The sequence below is a fragment of the Sceloporus occidentalis genome, unplaced genomic scaffold (genome assembly GCF_023333645.1).
Source record: "Sceloporus occidentalis isolate IW3139 unplaced genomic scaffold, rSceOcc1.0.p SCAF_1, whole genome shotgun sequence".
NCBI classification, from domain to species: Eukaryota; Metazoa; Chordata; class Lepidosauria; order Squamata; family Phrynosomatidae; genus Sceloporus; species Sceloporus occidentalis.
This window is the reverse complement of record NW_028316981.1, coordinates 74,554,579-74,574,853: the sequence shown is the minus strand read 5'-3', so window position 1 is coordinate 74,574,853 and position 20,275 is coordinate 74,554,579. Positions and strand designations below refer to the sequence as shown.

General features: G+C 41.2%; 1 protein-coding gene across 2 annotated transcripts in view; it reads right to left on the bottom strand.

Annotated features, from left to right (window-relative positions):
- Positions 1-20,275, bottom strand: part of CACNA2D2 (calcium voltage-gated channel auxiliary subunit alpha2delta 2) — an 823,310-nt gene that overhangs the window by 366,499 nt on the left and 436,536 nt on the right. For both annotated transcript variants that reach the window (XM_089525311.1, XM_089525321.1), the window contains exon 4: positions 15,847-15,906. In XM_089525311.1, the coding sequence (XP_089381437.1) occupies positions 15,847-15,906 (60 nt within the window). The remainder of the gene's footprint in view (positions 1-15,846; positions 15,907-20,275) is intronic.

Below are 20,275 nucleotides of genomic sequence, written 5' to 3'. Positions count from 1 at the left end.
CTTTCATGGCCGGTATCCATGTTTTTTGTGGGTTTTTCGGGCTATGTGGCCATGTTCTAGAAGATTTTCTTCCTGACATTTTGCCAGCATCTGTGAAGATGCTGGAGAAACATCAGGAAGAGAATCTTCTAGAACATGGCCACACAGCCCGAAAAACCCATTTCTGGCTCTGAGAATGTAAGACTCGCCCAACGTCACCCAGCGAGGTTTCACGGCAGAGTGAGGAATTGAGCACTAATCTCCAGAGTCCTAGTCCTAAACTCAAACCACTGTACCATGCTGGCTCTCACTGTAAGCATTTGAACCTTGTAGTTTACCTCTCCTCAACCTTGGTTGGGGGGAAAGGTGCAAGAAAAATGGTGTGTGTGTGTGTGTAGGTGTAAGAGAGAGAGCATTTCTAGGGGGTCTGGAGTGTGTGAAATGCACCAGGTGACAGCTGGAAGAAGGTTGTCTCCTGGTGCACTTGTGGGAAGGGATTGCCTTCTGGTGTGTACTGCTATGCCTCTCCATGGGTAGATCAGGACTCTCAGAGAATGAAGGTCGTGGAGAGGACCCAGTCCACCTACCCGCAAGCAGCAATGAAGATGGCTGGGACACTGTTAGCATGCCATGGCAAAAATCTGAAGGCCACTTTCTTTGCAGAATAATTTCTGGACTCCTTCGGGAGTTGCAAGCAAGGCAGGTAGACTGGAATGGCCGGGGACATGGATGGCCCCTTCAGATGACCCAGTCCATCAGCTGTCAGTGGCCAGTAAACCAGAGCCTTTCTCTTCCACAGAGGTCCAATGGCAGAACCATTGGCCTGGCTGGGGTGTGTGTGGGAGTAGCAGGCAGCCTGGGAGTGACAGCATTAGTTACTGCACTGGGGTAACACCAACCCTAGTGATGTCACTGTGTATGAGAGCATTCAAACACATGCAGGGAAGATGAAACCCTAACATCACAAGTATAGGATATCAATGGAAAACATATTTCTTTGAATTTGTTTGTCCCCCCCCCCCTTACAAGTGGTTTCCCAACATTTTGGAAACAACATTGAGAAGACCAAAACAGTCACAATGTTTTTTTCACACTTTGAGCAATCTTGGTTTGTGCAGAAATACATGTGGTTTTTCTGTGCAAAAACCAGTTTCCTGCACAAAAAACTTGTTTGTGTGTGAGTGTGCAGAAAGCCACATCTATTTCTGAACAAATATTTTCACTGCAGATTTGTGGACACAAACTTTTTTAAAAAGACACCCCTCCCTGCAAAACAGGGACAACAGACAAACAGTGATTTATGATACATAAGTAACAGAAAATATATCTCCTACAAGAATCTGCAGCAGGCAACAACCCACAAAATGATTTTTTCTAGTCACTTTTTGTGCCCTTTGGTCACCTTGCACTTTACATGTGGAAATAAACCTTTGGGCAACAGGCACTGAAGGAACAAAAGAAAGAAAAAGGATAAGGATGCTTAAACAGATAAGAACTGGGTGAAAAGAGAATGCATGGGAAATGTTATAAGAGGGGGTCTTGTGTTCTTCTTTCCTTCCTCCTCAACAATCCTTTGAAATTAATGGAAGAAATCTTGCTTAGAAGTTCACTCTGCTCTCTAGAATATGTGAAAGTGTGTCACCAGGCCTTCCAAGTGGTGGCACTGGCATTATAAATTTCTTCTCAAATGTTTTCTCCCTCATCATCATGATCATGATCATCAGATTTATTCTCACCTCTCCCTGCAGATTGAGGCGGGATTACAACAGAGATAAAAATACAAGAAAGCATAAAAACATAATAAAACATATATTAACCCCTAACCCTCCCACCATAACAAATAGTAACATTCAATAACTGTTAAAAAATACATCAATTATATAGCCTAAAATAAACAGGATAGAGTGGGCAGATTGAAGGCAGTTGGAACTTTCTTTCTTTCTTTCTTTCTTTGGGAGGTCCGCCTGGAAAGGCCCACCAGAAGAGATGTTTCTTGACAGCCTTTTTAAAGGTGGCAATAAGATGGATCTTTTCCGGTAGGTCATTCCAAAGTTTCGGAGTGGCAGAAAAAAACCTTCCTCTGGGAAGTTGCAGCCAATCTGGTCTTCTGTGGCTGAAATAAATTCTTCCCACAGGATACAATCTGAGGTCAAGCCTTTTATGGAAAAAAAGTAAAATATTGCTTATAAAATGCCTTTAATGGTGTTTACTTTTGGGGTTGGGGTAGAGCTTTTTGCACTTTTAACAGATGGCTTTATTTTTAGGTGCTGAAATGTAATCAAATGTTTTGTTGGTGATTTCTTCTATTTTTACAGTTGAATCCTTTATTATCCTTTCATATTATATAATCTGGAAATTTAAAGAACCGAGCTAGATAGACATTACTGTAAGATTTATAAAAGCAACTGTCTGTCTGGGTGGGGTGGATAATGATCATAACCCCTGCTTATTGATCAGCATGGCCTAAAGACTTTGGCAACTATTTTTTTTTTTTCATGGACTGGTGGTGTGAAATGAATCTGCCCCACAATGACTCAGGAAGTACAGGCAGAGGACACATTTTGGAGCCACAGCATCTCAACATCGCCTTCCTTCCAGTACCAGAGGAAATTTTCTTTCACTCCTGCATATCTGAAACTCTGCAGAATCAGCATCATCTCTTGCTGATCAGGTCAGGCAGCTCCTAGGACACACTCAGCAGCACACAGAGCAAAGGGACCACAGGGATGTACTACTCACAGCGGAGAGCAACTGCACCAGCAACAACTGCAGTAAGAGGATTTAATAACATAAAGGCACCATTTTTAATCCTGACATTGGATGAGAGGAATATGGATGAGGGTGGGTACGGTTGGTTTGGGGAGAGGGTAGACTGGGGGAACAAAGGGTGGGAATTAGTGAAGAAATGCCAGAAAAGTTCCCTTTCCTGACTTCCCTGCCTTCCCTGCCCACTCTTTTAAAAGTTCTTCTCTACCTTTGCATGTGATAGGATTAAGAGAAATCACATGCATCACAGCTGATCCCATATTAAATTGCTATTGATAAGCTAGAGTTCAGCAGATGCACTGATGCCAAAATTGATTGGGTTACTGCAAAAGAAATCTAAAGGGGGAAAGAAACCACCCCAAATATTAAAATGGGGGAGGATTAGAAGTCTCCATGGCATAATTCATGGAACAATTCCCTTCACCTTGCAGCATCTTCCCCTTCCCCCATCTAGAGGTATAAAATGTGGGCCTGGGGGAGGAGGTGAAGCTGGGCAAAAATGCTCTCCAATTGATCACTTTCCAGAAATATCCCAGGCCTGGTGAATAGGTTTTCAGAGGAAGGCTAAAAGGTGAGAACTGCAATGCTACTGGCAGCGGCAGTGCAAAAGGGCTACCCATTAATTCTTATTCTTCCAAACAGGTTTACATCAATGGTAAGGCTGCCTGCTTTCTCCCAGTCTTCTAAGGCAAGATAATTCTCTTAGTTCCTTTTGCTGTGCCTCCAAAAGATCAACACCAGGTGGCATTTCCTTAAAGCCCAATACCATCCATGATGGTATTTGAGGAAAAATAAGGAAGGGAAAGCTGGGGGAAGGGGAAACAATTTTTGGAAAAACAAGACAAATGGGTTGGAAGGGATGCAAGAAAGATGAGTTAGTTCTGCATATCAAAAATGATGAAGAGCAGAAGTGGAATCTTTAAACTCTTCTTTATATTGGGGTTTCTGAATGTCTGAGATAACAGAGATGAAATATGATTTGCTAATGTTTGCATGATGTTACGACACCCCATGGGTCACAAACAACAGGCAAGGAACATTTACAGCTTAAGGGAAAAAGCAAGTCACAAACAGAGGCCTTTGCATTGTTCACTGAGGTCAGTACTTCTTGCTGTTACCAGCCCAAGAGGAGGGTTATACACCTGACAATGTCAGATAACATTAGCCAGCATGATGTCACCCTACCATAGCCGTTTGTTCACTTCAATCCCACAGCAAATCTGCCCCCATCCTTGCAGGGGGAGAATGAGATGCTCTGATTAGACTGTGCTGTGCAAAGGCAAAGAGGGGAAATGGAGTGGGACCTCAAAATCAATCAATTCATTCATCCACCAGGTACTTAAACTGACTCCTTTGCAGTTAAACATACTGCTATGGGTAGTCGATTCGCAGATCCTTGGGGAGACTTTATGATCATCTAGTCTGACCTGCATAATGCCATGAAATTGATTGTGTGACCCTTGATTCAATCATATTACTCATGATTAGACTTATATTTTAATAGCAACATTCAGTCTTGATTCACTTATTGATCTGCCATCCTGGCATGCTGCTGAAATTGTTAACCATTTTCACTCCTACTTACAATTTTTGCAGTTTATTTCTAGTACCAATATGTTAATATTAAAGTTCCCTAACTTGGATATTTCTTTTCTTGTTTACACAGTTATGCAAAACCCTTATTGGTTTCCTGGGGGAAACGTAAGAAACATAAAGTGCTGTGCCTGTTGCAAGGTATGTGTACTTGGGAATGGAAGAAGGTGATAATTTCTTGCATGGCAGCTTCTTTAAAAAAGATAATTCTATTTGGCACTTTTGACTATTTGTTAACATCTGGTGAGGTAGTGGAACAAGCATCACCATGTCCACAACTTCCTTAAATTCCTGAGACATTGTAGAAGGCAGGCATGGCTGACTCACCATAAATGAGCACCTTGACATGGAACTATTTCACACAGAATGATTTTAAGCACACCAGATAATAAATATTTATGTGGTGATTCCTCCCTCAAAGATGTAATAGATGCAAATCAGCATAATCACTGGGCCAAGTGTGCCACTGGGATCTTCACTGGCTGTAAAATGGTATGGGTAAATGATATCCTTGTACCAAATAGCTCCTCTTTCTTGAAGACATAATGGCATCTCCTGAGCTCTCCTCCTGCCTCATGTCACCTTGATGAAGCAGCAGCTGGAAAAGAGTCTGAGAGACTGTGAAGATCAACCCTAAGAGTTGGCCTGCAGCCACCTCCAGCTGCATCAGATCAGGACTGTGGCAACTGCATGCCACAGCCCTTTTCCAGGGCGCAAAAAGGACCTGCAAAAAGCTGCTTCTTTTTGCAACCTGGAAAGGGCGTGAAAGCTGTGGGGCTGTGGTTTTAAGGTGCTCCTTTGGTGCTGCATCGTGTGGATGCAGTGCCAAAGGAGCACCGTGATGCTGTGCACCATGTGGAGTATTGTGCAGTGTCACACCACCCTGGAGATGTAGTCATGTCATGTGGACACCATGCCCTAACTATGCCCCCAGGCTGGCCTTTATGGCTGGTGTGCACAGCTCCTCAGTCTATATAGTCTAAGGCTCTGCCCCATTTGTCCCATTAACAGCAGCTGTTAACTTCCTTAATGATGGATCTAACCAACCAGGTTGCTTGAGAGGTTTAGAAATACCAGTTTTTATGTCCCAACTCTGTTCACATTTGGTAAAATTCATGGGTTAGTCTCGAAAATCAGTATTCAAAGGGATCTTGTAGCACTTCCCAGTTAGCTGAGAGAAAGAAGCTGGTAGCATGAGCTTTTGTAGACTTGAGTCTGTTTCCTCAGGTGCATGCCACTCCATGCATTTGAGGAAGTAGACTCAAGCCTACAAAAGTTCATGCTACCAGCTTCTTTCTCTTTGTTAGTCTCAAAGATGTTACAAAATCTCTGTCTGCACTGAAAAAGATTGCAGTTCTATACACAATTCTGAAGTTCTAATACAGTAGTCCAATCTTATTCACATTTTTGCTCTCTGCAAATTCATTTAGTCACGGTCAATTTTGGTCCGAAAACATTACTAGTACAGGATTTAGTTCTGTCTGTGGGTTCAGGAATCCACTGTGGGGGCCTTGGAAAATATTCCCTGTGGATAAGTGTGGACCACTGATAAACTTTCTTCAGATCACAGAACCACTCAGAACCTCTGTTTATGGCTAGGTTTCATTCTCATTATGGATCAATATTATCCTTGTATTACTATCCTTAATTGGTGTCCTAGAAATAGAAGTATGCAGCTTACTAATATGACTTATTTAGGTATAACTTTTTACTAACTGCATAATTATTCTTAATATGTGTTGCTGCAGGCTAAAAAAATGCCAAGCTAGAGCAGGGTGGAACTATAGCCACCTAGAATAGTAATGTCCCTAGAAGTTATTGGACCTCAGTTTCCAGAAGCCACAACTAGTATGGCCAATAATAATAATAATAATAATAATAATAATAATAATAATATTTGTATCTTCCCTCCTCTCCCAATTGGATCGAGGCAGGATCACAGCAGAGTTTAAAAAAATACAATTAAAACGTTAACAACATTATTACCACACAAGTTAAAACCACAGTTAAAAACATAAAATCAACAATAGTCAGGGCTTCTAGGAGATGTACTGCAACAACAGAGACTGAGAATGACTAGTCACTCTATAGTGATAGTGGGAGGGTGTAGAGATGAAACAGGTGACTCTGAAGCCTAATTTCCATTTTTATTAAGATGCAAACAACTCATTTTTACTTCACTGGTACCCAATAGATGCACTAGTTTTTAAAAGTTGAATTTCCTTCTTTGATTCATTGATGCTACCAAACTAGGCTAGGCTCAGAGGCAGTAAAATCAAAAGACAGGTCAAGGGAGAACATGCAAACCCCATTGCTATGGGCCTTATCTGTCACTCTTGGAACAGTAATGTTGGCTGCTCACTTCATGTCTGCTGCCTTGAGGAAGCCACCACTTGCCTGCCAGCTCTGCCATTTGAAAATACAGAAAAACATAATGGTTGCCCTCCAGCTCCCCGTGCTTTGTGATCTAGTGAGGTTAATAATATCTTGATGGGAGCAGAACTATTCCTGTGGGATTCAGTGCTCAGAACTAGCAATCTGGAGTTCTCAGTGAGGTCACTCTGGAGCCCAGGGATGTTGATTGTCTTCCAAAGAGAAAATGGGTGTGCGGGTACATTATTCTCATGAATTGAAACAACAAATAACCAAAAACTGTTATTTGGGTTGTTTGGTTTAAGGAAACAGGAGCTGAAAACATAAAGCCTAATCCTATTGCTATAGCCATGATGTTCACAACCACCTTTTCACCTAATATCATAGACAGTCAGCAATACATGCCCAGGGAATGGCCACTACTATTCATCTACATATAGGAAGGAATAGTGTTTCCAAGTGAAGTGTGAGACAGGACTCCTGTCCCTCTAATGGTTGTGTGAAAGAAGGAATTTCTGCAGATGTTCATTGTCAGGCAAGCCATGCCTGATGAAATTATATCTTCTAAACAACCATTACAGGGACAGGAGTCTTTTCTTATATTTCATCTGACAACCCTAGGAGAGAGATGAAATGTCTCTATCATATCAGTGGACTAGCTGTGCTTAGTTATGCATTCTCTTAGGCTTATACAAAAGTGCACATCAGAATTCAAACAAGAGTGAAACTATTGCCTATATTTTCACAGTGAGACCCTTTTGTTTTCACAACTAAGAAGGTATACTCTGGCACCATTGTGGAAGGGGCGATGTTGCGCCAAGCTCTCTCAGGCTGGCTATGTAGCTTCAGGCTACTTGAGTCTGCTTGGACCAGGCCTAGGCCCAGGTCTCCAGATAGCACCATGATCACGAACCCTGAAATAAAATCTGGCATGCTTCTGAGTCACACCACATCCTGAGGGAAGTCTCACAGGATCACAAACCCTGCAAGGCTTTATGTGTGATTTGGCAGGCCTCTAGGCTTGCACATGTATTGGCCAGCCACTGTTGACCAGACATTCAATGTGACCCATCCTTCCACCCTATGCTGCATCATACTTTCTAGTTAATTCCCAGGCTGCTTCTGATCATCTTTTGGGCTGGGATGGAACTTTCCCCCATGTTATTGCAGAATGGGGGGGTGCCTTCCCTGGGGCTTTCCCCCATGCTTTGTGGGGCCTTTTTTATTGACTGCTTTGCTTTCTCTTTAGGTGTTCCCTGCTTTGTAACCTATGGTCTGATGGCCTTCACTGCTTTGTCACAACTGGAGGATATGGAAGGGAAGAGGTGACATTGGCCATGAGTTGAATTGACAGTAGGAGAGCCCTGGAATGGTTAGATGAATAGAAAGAGAGGAAGGAACCTTCAGTCTGGGCAGATGCAGGTGGCTTCATTTCCTATGGATCATTTGGACAGATCCTCCGGGTTAGCTTACATGTTAGATGTTTACCAGACATCTACAGCATGATGCCCTGCTTGAGCATTTGCTGGTCTGGAATCCATCCAGCCCTGTGTGTCCACAGCCTTACTTTGCCTATGCATGGTTGACTTAAGGAATATTTTTGGTAAATGTTCTGTTTGCATTAAAGCTGTGGCCATGCCATTTAACCCATAACACAATGTCTGTCCTCGGTATCTCAGTGCAATACTCCCCTGCCCCAAATCATAATAGGTGCTGTCCAAACGTATTGAGACAGCAAAGATACCCAGTGAAAAGCTTGGAGAAATATAAAAGCAGAAAGAATAGACAATGTAATGAACTATATCATAACAACATACCAAAGGCATAAACCACAACTCTAACATATATACTTTACAATGATCATATATTTATACATAGTAACCACATTGCAGTAATACTGCAAAACACAGAATACGCAATCCAAAGTGCTATAGTGAACTATATATCCCAAAGTATGTCCAAGTGCTTCCTCTGGTCCTGACAACTTCTGTTGCAGTAAAATGATTCCTGCAAGCAGTAAATGGCAAATTGTTCCACAAATGGTAGACAGGTAACAGAACAAAGTAGAAGGTGGTCTCTGAGATCTTCACAACCTCTGAATCAGAAATATATCTCCACAAGTCATAGACAAGAGTCCACACATTAATGGTTGCCGCAATATAGCAAACATATTGTGGAAACCATAGATAGTAAATGGATAGCAATGGTGTGGTTTTATTCCTTTGGTACATTGTTGTGATATAGTTCATTACATTGTCAGTTTCTCCCTGCTATTCTTTTTGTGTTTGTTGTGAAATCCTGTTGTGTGTTCTTTGAAATATGAAGGCAGGCTGGAAAGCCTAGATTCATTTATTTTTAAAAGAAAGAGAACTAAATGAAGGCATGATTTTTTTAAAATTACATTTTCAATATTGAGAAGGAATATTAGAATACTATGGCCCATCCTGCCTCAAAAATATACATATTACTGATTTAATTAAAAGTAACACAATCTAAACTTATAAAGATCCCCCCCCCCACACACACACATATAATGAAGGTTGTGTCAATATATGTCTGAGATGAAGAACTCAGCAGGATTAATACTGAGTTTTGACAGAGAAACAAGAAGTTTAACCATAACTGAATCAATTAAACCTACCCAGTTCTGAAATACTGAAACACTTATTTCAGGACTGTAACCAATCTTTAATCACCAGGAATAGAATGATACCTTAATGGAAAAGTTAATTTCACACCTGCTCTTCACAAAAATCTTATCCCTTTTTAAAAGTAGCTGAGCAGAAACATATATTTCAAGTTTACCTCACTGTGAAGCAGATTCTGTTTTTAAAACCTGTTTCCACAGATACCATTTACGACTGGATGATGGTTGGGATGCAATGCCAGGAAAGGGACAACAATTTTTTTAAGCTCTAAATATGAAACCCAGGTTGCTTAAACATAATTTGTTATGCTCATTTTGTACATTTTAATAATTCATAATAGTAGTAAATTTACCCCGCATTCAGGAATAACATCTGAAGTAAAGACTTGTATGCATCTGGCATGCCAATAAGGCCACAGACATTACACTAGGGATATAATTTTTCTGCTAATTTTATTCTTGAAGTAAGCAACAAATAATTTTAGCAATTTCCCACCATTGTGAAAAAGTCTTTGAAAATGACACTATTTTCAAATACTATTCTCAGATTAGAACATATTCTGCAAAAAAATCAGTTGTAGTATTTTTGCATAGGAAGAAAGAAACCAGCAAATTTTTTTTTTTTTTTTTTGTGCAGCAAGTTGGTTATAAAGGTGTTTTGGGGTGTCATGAAACCCTGATGAGAAGAAACCTGGACCAATTAGAATTTGCACTTCAGGTCTTAATTCTGTGCAAAATTTGTTCATGACTGTTTTGTGCAGACAACACCATTTTGTGCAAAAAACACAATTTTATGCATAGAAAATAAAGATTCTGTCTATGAAGAAACATTATTTCCTGCACAGAAAATGCTGCAATTGGGATTTATTCTGCACAAAATCTGTATGTGTTTGATTTGTGCACATAGAAAACATCAGCTCCTGGCAGTGAAAAGCATTTTCAGTGCAGAAAATAATACTTCTGTATAAAAATATTGTTTCATGGGCAGAAAATGCTGTTTTTTTGTACAATAAGCTCACATTCAAATTTTGCAAATAATTAATCCCAAATAGAAAATAGGCTTAAAAAACTATCATTTTTGAAGACTTTCTAGCAGCAGGAAGAAACTTGTAGAAATTAGTCACTGTTTCTTTTGAGAAGAACCTTAGTAAAATATTACGCCTCTAGTAGGAAAGGGGGGTTTTGCACAGAAAAAAGGCTATTTCTTGTACAAAAAAGCTTTAGTTGACAGCTTATTGTACACAAAATTTGAATAAAAAGCATCAACTCTGCAGGAAACAGTATTTTCTGTAGAGAATATATTTCTGCTTCTTCTGCCGAAAAGGCCATTTTCTATCCAACAAAACCCCCATGTTGTGCAGAATAAATCCCAAACTGTGACTAAACTTTCAAAAGTCTTTCAAAGAGTTTCTCACTGTGTTTGTTGAACTGTGAAGAATCTTGTCAATCCAGGATTCTCCTTGTCAGATTTTTCTGACACTTTTTTTTAGTATTTTCAAACATACTTGTTTATTCCTACATTATACACCATCAAAGTAGCTTAGTAGATAATTCAAGTGTGGACATTGGAACCAATGGCATTGGGAAGTGTGGTCAAGAAGTCACAGGTGCCAAATCTGTGTTGCTAGGTGAGAAAGTGAACGCCAGGACCTTCAAGGTAACTTACTTCCTCTTGCTCTCTGTTCCACATTCAGGGGCTGTTACAGCAGTAAAGCTGAAGAGAGTGAATGCATGGATGAGGTGCTGGTATAGAGCAGATGACTTTACTTTTGTTAGGCCCTGGGGTATGCTTTGGAACAAATCAGGCCTATACAAGAGGGACAGGTTCTTCCTGAACCAGAATGGAACCAGACTTCTTCTGCTTAACACTTAAGCAGACTTATTTTCCTTAATGTGGTAGCAGAGCAATTTTCAGCTGAAACATATGGAAAAAATTACAGAAGACAGGAGATTCTGATTTAAGCAAAATAATGCCTAATGTGGAGAATATTGTTTTGTGCTGCTCAAATGGAAATGGGTACACACAGGCCCCAAGTATAACATAAAACATAAAACATAATAATTAGTTGGAGGTTTGAGGGCAACAGATAAAAAACAAGATGCCAGAAACACCTGGAGTGGGGTGTTGAGTATAGACAGATAGAAAACTGGTTAAGAAACATGGAGCAGAGACTGGACTGGATACTATATCTGATATTCTAGCTCTACTATAGTGCACCTGTGTCATATGTGGGCGTGATATACATGGCTTTCAGCATACGCTGAAAGCCATGCCAGAAGAAGCAGCGCTCATGCTGGAAAGAGTTATGGTGAGTGTTTCTATGCGCTGCCACAGGCACAAGCCCCATTGTCTTTAATGGTGCCTGAGCATATGTGGAATTTCACTTACGTGGGGTCCAAAATGGATTCCCTGCGCAAGGGAAAGGACCACTGTATATGATAGAGCTAGAAAGGGTGAAGAAATGATCAACCAAAATGACCAAAGTAATAGAACCATTTCCCATTAGGAAATTTTTACATTGGCTGGGGGGGGGGGGGGAGGCAAGTAAAGGGGCATGATGTGGAGAACTGTGCATGCTATGGATAATATGGATAGGAAAAGGTCTCCCCCCCGCCTCATAGTACTAGAACTTGAAGCAGAGTGGTAGGAGACTCAGGATGCATAAAAGGAAGTACTTCATGTAGTATACAGACTAGAATTCACTACGCCACAGTGTAGTGATAACCAACACCATGGATAGCTTTAAAAAAAGGATTGAACATACTGTATTAATGGAGAATAGGTTGTCAATAGCTAGTGCTGAAGATAGCTATGTACACTGGGCCCTTGGTATTCACTGTGGTTTGGACTCAGGATCAACCATGGATACCAAAATCTGTAAATGCTCAAGTACCATTAAATACAATGGTGTAGTATAATGGTGTCTCTTATATAAAATGGCGAAATCAAGGTTTGCTTTTGGGAATTTATATTTTTTGAATATTATCAAACTGTGGGTGGTTGAATCTATGAATAAAGAATCTGCGGGTACAGAGGGCCAACTGTATTTACCCCTAGTATCAAAGTGATACACTAGGGAAAATTAGTGGGAGGGTGCTCTTGCTCCTAAGCCCTCCTGGTGTGATTCTCATAGGCATCTGTTTGGCAGTGGATGAACAGAATGAGAAGCTGATGGGCTGATCCAATGGGACTCTTCTTATCCTCTTTTGATTTTGGCAAGAAAGTGTGAAGGGGCAGCTGAGATACCAGGCTGTAATCCCTTTCCATGCAGTGCTTTTAACAGCAATAGAGAAACTAGCAAGAAGAAAAATTTTGCCATTTGAGTCTTGGAAACATGCAGATATTACAGCATGCTACTCAGGAAATGCCTCTGTATTGTCCAACACTGGAACAGTCATGGTGTAATTATCAAACAGAATACTCCCCCATATTGTTGGGGCCTTTTCACACTACACAGTGATTGCATTTTAACTGCCATGGCAACATCATATGGTACTGTGGGATTTGCAGTTTAAGTAGGAAAATTTACCATTTTTAGCCAGTGAGCTCTAGGACCTCATCAAACTACAAATCTCAGGATTTCATAGGATGCAGCTGCCACAGCAGTTAAACTGGAATCATGTTGTGTGAAAGTATTTCTGATCTTGGCTTCCGATTTATTTACTATGAGCTACTCTTTAAGATATTACCACATGCCCCTTGGAGCTAACACAGATTCCATTCCTGTTTTATTCCCCTTCTATCACAGGCTCTGTCCCTGCTTTTGTTTTTACCCTCCATTCTGAACAGAAATTTCCACTGTGCCATGAGAGGCCTCAGTGGGTTACACATTGCCATTCAGTGTGTGTTTCACCCTTTTGTCTTTTCACAAATGATACTCTGGTTGAGTCTTAGGTCTCGAACTCACTCAGGTGTAAAGTTATAACAACAGACTTTAGTGGTGCTCAAAGTGCTTACCCTTTGATCCTTGAAATAAGTAAAAAGAATGTCAAATTACCTGTATATAAAAAATTGTGCCTTGCTGGCAAAAGCAGAATGGCAGGTTGAGGGATCTGCTGTGGTGGAATAGAAAAATTACTGTTTTTGTACCACAGTTCCCACATTCCCTAACCAGAATGGATACTGCTCATGTTTCTGGGGTGATGGTGCTATCAAGGGGTTAGAATCCCCAAAAGCAACTTCTCCAAGCTCAGAATTGAACACCTTATGGAGGGAGGTTTCTTTGAAAAGAAGTTTTTTTTTTTACAGTGATGTTTGAACTTTGCTTTTTCTCTCTATCTCTCCTTGTTTTAAATAATCTTATCAAAATGAGAATCTTTCAGGGGGCATTAAAAAAAACACACCTCACACACAAAATGTTTAGCGATGTATTCAATACAGCAATACTGCCAACCAAGTCAGAATTTTGAGAGAAGGTGAACCTTGGAAGGGATACAGAATTTTATGAAGTCTTATTTCTTGACTTAAGGCTGTTTCATGTTCTGCTTTTTCAGGAGTAACCCGAGACATTTTTTGCTCTAAAGGAAAGAACATCTCTTCCCTCTAATAACACAGGGTATAGTGTAACAGTGTAACCTAATAAAGTTATAGATGTTTATCCTTGATCAAAACCTCTTTGATCCAAGATTCAAAGGTGGCAAGGTTGGAATTTGCTTTTCTGTTTTTCTGTAATGCTAGATGCTTGCATTTGGGCAGGATAAAACCATTTTAATAAATAAATAAATAAATAAATGAACAAACAAACAAACCATGACATAAACACTTGATATCCAAGACAGTTGCATATTATCTGATTCAAATAGTCAGGATCTCTGCCAGGACTCTCCAGCTTCTACCCTCACTTGTCCACTACAACCATTTACACAGCATCACACACACTAAAGGCATTGCTCTACCTGGTCTATCGCATTTCCTTATCCTAAATAATTTAAAGTCTAAGACTGGAGTTTTGCCCTTTTCCTCCATTGCTGTCAGTGTAGGTGTAAGTAGGGTCAAACCACAATGCAAGAAATTCAGCAATGAAGCATTCTTTGTTGCCTTGAGACAATCGTTCTGTCGAAACCTAAGCTATTCCACATGATTATTAAGAGAATCAAAATGAATATTCTCCTTTCATTCACTTGTGTCCTCTATGGACTTCTGAAGGTCGATGGAAAATGCACTGGTTTAATTAGTGGGTGGTATAAAAATGCATTAAATAAACAAATACATTCAAAGAATACCCATGGACAAAGTAATACAATATTAAAGGAAGCAGTCAATATCAGGAGACTCCAATAAAGCTGGTTTGAGTTTCTTTGGGGCATTTATTTGCACTAATGATGTTCCTCAAATCTTTTCTGTGAATCTTTTCTTCTTTTTGTCTTGCTGTTATAAGTTGAATGCATTTCCAAGTAGAATATCACAATTTCTTGCTGAGCTTTAGCACAGACATAATTACAAAGTCAAATGCAATCATTAAAATAGCAACATTTGGTTGACACCATCTTAGATTGCTCATTCCACCCTAACTGGAGTAAGTGGTGTTGAATAATATATAAATGTGAATGCAAAGAGAAAGTCCTGGCAACCACTGTCCCTTTTCATGCAAGGAATATCTCCCAACACCCTGCAGATTAACTGAACACACCCCTATATGTAGCCTATTGGCTAGTAAGATTTTAAGCCACTTGGGATGCTCTTCACAGCTTCCTAAAATGCAGGTTTTTAACCGTTAGCATGACCTTCACCTTCTGTCTTCTGGCTAGTCTTATTACTTGCACATGTAGACAGAGGCAATACTAAAAATGAGCTGAAAATGACTTCATTCGCTTTCATTATGGCTGGCAGGCACCAAGGGAGTAACAGACAAGAAGAAGGGCATCCGTGTATGAACTTGAGCTTGCTTTAAAAATCAGACAGCTAGAAATGAAGGAGAATATGGGCACAGAGAAAGAAGAAAAATAAAGAAAAAGACAGAGAGAAGAAAAACAGGGTGGCTGTGTGAAGAACTGTGAAATTTAAAAAAAAAACATAAAGAAGAATGTACTGATCTTTAAGAAGTTCCTGTCTAAGCATTTTTTTAAAAAAAAGATCTGATTCCATTAAAAAAGCATTTAACTGATTGAAGTAGAACCCCAAAGTGTTTTGCAAGGAAACAAGCATACTAACAGAGTCACACTCATGACTGGAGTCATATGCAAATATATTTTCAGAATTATAGCAAATTCATCCACCCGTGAGAGAAGACCTATAAACTCCAGAACTGCTTCTGGAGTGTCACTCAAAACCATTCATAAATCTGTCAGACAGATATATTTATAATAGCTCTTGCACTGGTAGTATTAGGTTTGATCTGCATATAGGAAACACTGAATGGAGGTTTTCAAAGAAGTGTGCCAGTGAGAAGGAGCTTCCACAGGTACATGTTAAACCAATTTATTGAAAATTGGGGGCAGAAAGTGAAGTTGACTTTGACATGGGTGTAAGCCTCCTGAAAGAGATTTACCTTGATGTTGTCTTGCCAGCGATGGGCTTTCTGAAACCTCTCTGCTGCATCAGCCAGTCTCTGAAAGTAAAAGAGGAGGAGGGTGAGTTCATACAGAGGAAAGGTCCAGTTGCAACAGTTAAGTGTGGCTTGTTTCATCTTCCCTTTATCAGATGTGGAACAGCTGCATTAAACCCCCAAAGCTTCAAACATATCTTCCAAGAAGTCACTGGTTCTACAGGAGAACCATTCTTTGAGAGAAGAAATAATTTTCTCCTGTGGGCACGGGGAGAGTATGTACTAGTCAAATGAAATCTGATTTATACCCGTTTTCTACAATTACTGCACTCAAAGTAATTCAAAATAGGTAACAGGTTAATCTACAACAGCACTGCTATTCAAGCACACACAGAAACAATATGTGAGTGGATGCACACACCCCATGCCTACATCTTGAGCCTGGAAAAGGCAGACACTGGCAACATGTGACAACAGGGACAACATTACTGAATGAGACCCTGCATCCTACTCACACACATGATTTCTTCCAGTAGGAAACATCTCAACAGAAATACCAGTAGTATCAGCCACACAAAGTTACTAGTAGTGGGCATCTCTATGGGAGAAGAAAAAACAAACAGACTTGTACCAGTGGCTCATTGTGTCAAGAGGTGCAACATAGACATTTGGTGATTTAATTTCAACATGTGCATTTTATTGAAAACTGGTACAGTGTGACAGCTGCTTGGCAATGCCATAAGCCAACCCTACTCCAGGCTAAGCAGAAGATAAAAGGATCATTGTTGTGCAGGACTACTGGCTGAGAGAGTTTCTCTTTGCATGTGGGACGCCTCTCACTCTCAATCACTTGCCAATTGGAATCAACCACCAGAGGAAAGTCCACAGCTCTTTAGTTTACTGTGATGCCTGGTGAATTACACACCACTTAGTGATGCCATGGTGGAGGTGGAAGCATACTCCTGCCAGCCCAACAGGCTTGAACTGATTTTGCAAAAGCAACATAAAGGAATGTAGGAGAGCCAATGTGGTATAGTGGTTTGAGTGCTGGAGTGGAACTCTGGGAAAGCAAAGTTCAGATCCTCACTTGGCCATGGAAACCAACTGGATGACCTTGGGCAAGTCACACTCTCTCAGCTTTAGAATAATGCAGTGACAAACCTCCTCTGAATACAGCTGGCCAGGGAAACCCTAATGAAAGAGTCACCGATAACCTGAAGTCACACAACAACAGCAACAAACAGATACAGCAGATTTCATCATCTTGCATAAAGCTGATGTATGTATATGCAAGTCAACATGATGAGTGGCTAGTGAAAATAAAAGTTCTTTGTCTGCACAGGATCACAATTGCTCACTCTAATTTGGGAGGTTACTCATAGTATCTAGCAAAGTAATGATTTCTGTCTGAGGCCGATTTACCTCTCCTTCACTTTCACAGACTATTTTTACACCCTCAGTCTCTGAGGAAAGGCAGCGTTCACACACGTTCAAACAGCCATCCAGTCACTGTGCACCAGCCATTTGTGGGAAGCTCTTAAAGGGGATGAGGACTCAGGTAAGGTATCTGAGCAAGCTCTTCCTTTAATTACAGGTGGCAGGAAGAAGCTCTGGGCTGAGATAGCATTTAAAGATAACCTGACAAGATCTAATCAAGCAGGGTGATAAATGCAGATGCAGAAGCCAGCTTCTTAGCTTAAAATGTATGAGATTTAAAAGGGAAAGAAAGAAAAAGAAGGGAAAATCCATAGTGATTTTGTAGAGTTTGTACTTCAAGTGATTGCAGAAGCACGCCTCATTACTTAGCAAGAACCCATGGGGCAGGATTTCAGCACCATCAAGAGCGGCGCATCATCTCACTGCTATGTCTCATCATCCCAGCGGCCCCTTTGGCCATCACAGAAACTTGAAAAAGGCAGGAAGCTTCAACCATTTCCAAGAAGGTCAGGGACAATATTATTAAAGGTTCCCAGCATCAGATCCCCATAAAATCTGGGGTCTCTTTCACAATACACAATTATAGCAACATGAATCTACTTTAATTGCCAAAGCTGCTTCCTATAGGATACTGGGATATGTAGTTTCTAAATTCTAAATATCCATCCCTAAGGTGAAAATCAGGAGCCTTTGTTGGTTTGTGTGAACTCCTCTCAAATACATCAAAACCACCCAAATACAATGAATTTAAAAAAAAATATTTCTATTTGCTGCCACGTTGTTTTCTGCCATTCAGATGAATGCAAATGCACATGGCCTGTCACAGGTAGAATAGTTTTCCACAATTAGGGTTGCCATAAGTCAGGACCTCCACACCAGGACAAATGTAGGACAAATGTAGGACAACATTTTCAAATGTAGGACACTTTTATAAAAATGGGGGACACAAAAAATTGCTGGTTTTTTAAAAAAATATATAGGGTTAGATAGAAGGGGGGTTAAATAAGGGGGTTTGAGAAAGGGGGGCTATAGAAGGAGGGCTAGATGGGGTACCTAGAGGGGGTTAGGGTTAGATAAAGAGGAGTAAGATAGAGAGGGCTTAGATAGAGGGGGGTTAGATGGGCTTAAATTCTAAAGCACCAGAGTCGTTCTCTCTGCAGGGCTCTCAGACTACACACACACTGCAGAAATAACCCAGTCTGACAGTACTTTAACTGTCCTGGCTCAATGCTATGGAATTCTGGGAAATGTAGTTTGTCGTGGTTCCAGAGCAGAGCTCTGCTTGTTCAGTGACAGGAGCTGATCTGCCTGTGTAGTTTGGCTATCTGTGAATTTCACAAACCGCTCAGATTCCCAGTGATTGGGTGGTATATAAATAAATCCTATTATTATTATTATTATTATTAAATAAGGGGGTTAGAGCAGTGGTTCCCAAACTGTGTCCTTTAAGAGATTTTGGACCAACTCCCAGAAGCCTCAGACATGTTACTCAATAGTCTGAGATTCTGGGAGCTGAAGTCCAAAATTACTTCAAGAGCACAGTTTGGGGATCACTGGGTTAGAGAGAAGGGGGAGTAGATAGAGAGGGGTTGGAGGGGGGGTTAGATGGAGAGAAGGTGGTAGATAGAAGGGGGTTAGAGAGGGCTCAGTTAAAGTGGGGTAACGGGGAGAGGGAGTCAGAGAGAGGGTTAGAAAGGAGAGGGGTGTGTGTTTGGGGGGCCTTGGGGAGGGGGCTTCCAATGTCTGACGGGGGCGATCCTGGAGGGAGCCTGAGGCCCAGGAGGGGCCTGGAAGGTGCCCTCTTGCCTCTCCCGGGTGCCAGCCCCTTCCTCCTCTTCTGAGCCTTGCCGAGGCTCTTCCTCTCCGACAGCTGGGTCCCTGAGGCGCCCCTCCCCTTTAGTGAGGCAGTTCTCCCGGCGCTTCAGAGCCCCTTCCTTGCAAGAGCAGCAGGAGGAGGAGGGCTGGGGGGCAGGGGTTCCAGGAAAGGGCCCTTTCCTTTTCCAGGCCAGGCTGCCCCAGAGGTCAGGGCCCTTTCCTCCCCTCTCCCAGCGGCCTGCCTGGACGAGCGGGGGCCACTGCTGCTGCCGACCTGCCTGGCCCTGCTCCTCCTCCTGGCGCCTTGTTGCCCTGCCTGACTAAGCCTGCTCCTTGGGAGGGCTGGCCAATAGGGGCAAGGCAGAGCAGCAGAGCCCTCCCCTGCCAGCTCCAGCCCTTGCTGTTGCGCTTATCACAATATAGGGATGCAGTAGGGCCAGGAGCCGGGCAGCCACCCGAGGGCGTGACGGGACCAGGAACGCCCCCTAGAAAGCGGGGAGTCACACCTCCCACCGAGTTATGGCAACCCTATCCACAATCCCCATAATCTTATGCATTAGAGTCCAACCAAAAGCAAGGTGGGGGAAGAAATTAAAGTGCAGGGAATTGATTTGTATAATGAAATTGCTCAGAGGTAGTGGGGTAGTTGTGGGGTTTAATTGAAACAAAAGATGTGAATATATGGAGGCCTTATTGGGGGATCAATTTTGCATCAACAAGTAAATTAAAAATAGAAAGCAAAATAAACTATAGCCTTCTCCTGGCATCAAACTATTTCCCCCCCACCATACAATTACAGTAATTTGATAACATTTTAACTCTATAGTTCCATCCTATGGAATCTTCTGAGGTAGATTTATGTGATATTTAAAATTCTCTGTCAGAGAACCTTATGTTGTACTAAACTACAAATCCCAGGATTCTACAGGATGGAGCTACAGCAGTTAAACTTGGTATCTAAGTGCTACCATTCTATTCTATTGTTAATTGTTGCCTGTTTTTAAACTAATTCTATTTTATATTACCACCTACTGTTTATATGTATTTTGTAGATTGTCCTTAGATGCTGTAATAACCATGGTGTCAATCATAGAATCATAGAGTTGGAAGAGACGACAAGGGCCATCCAGTCCAACCACTGCCATGTAAGAACAAAAGAATCAAGCTCTGAGCAAAGAGC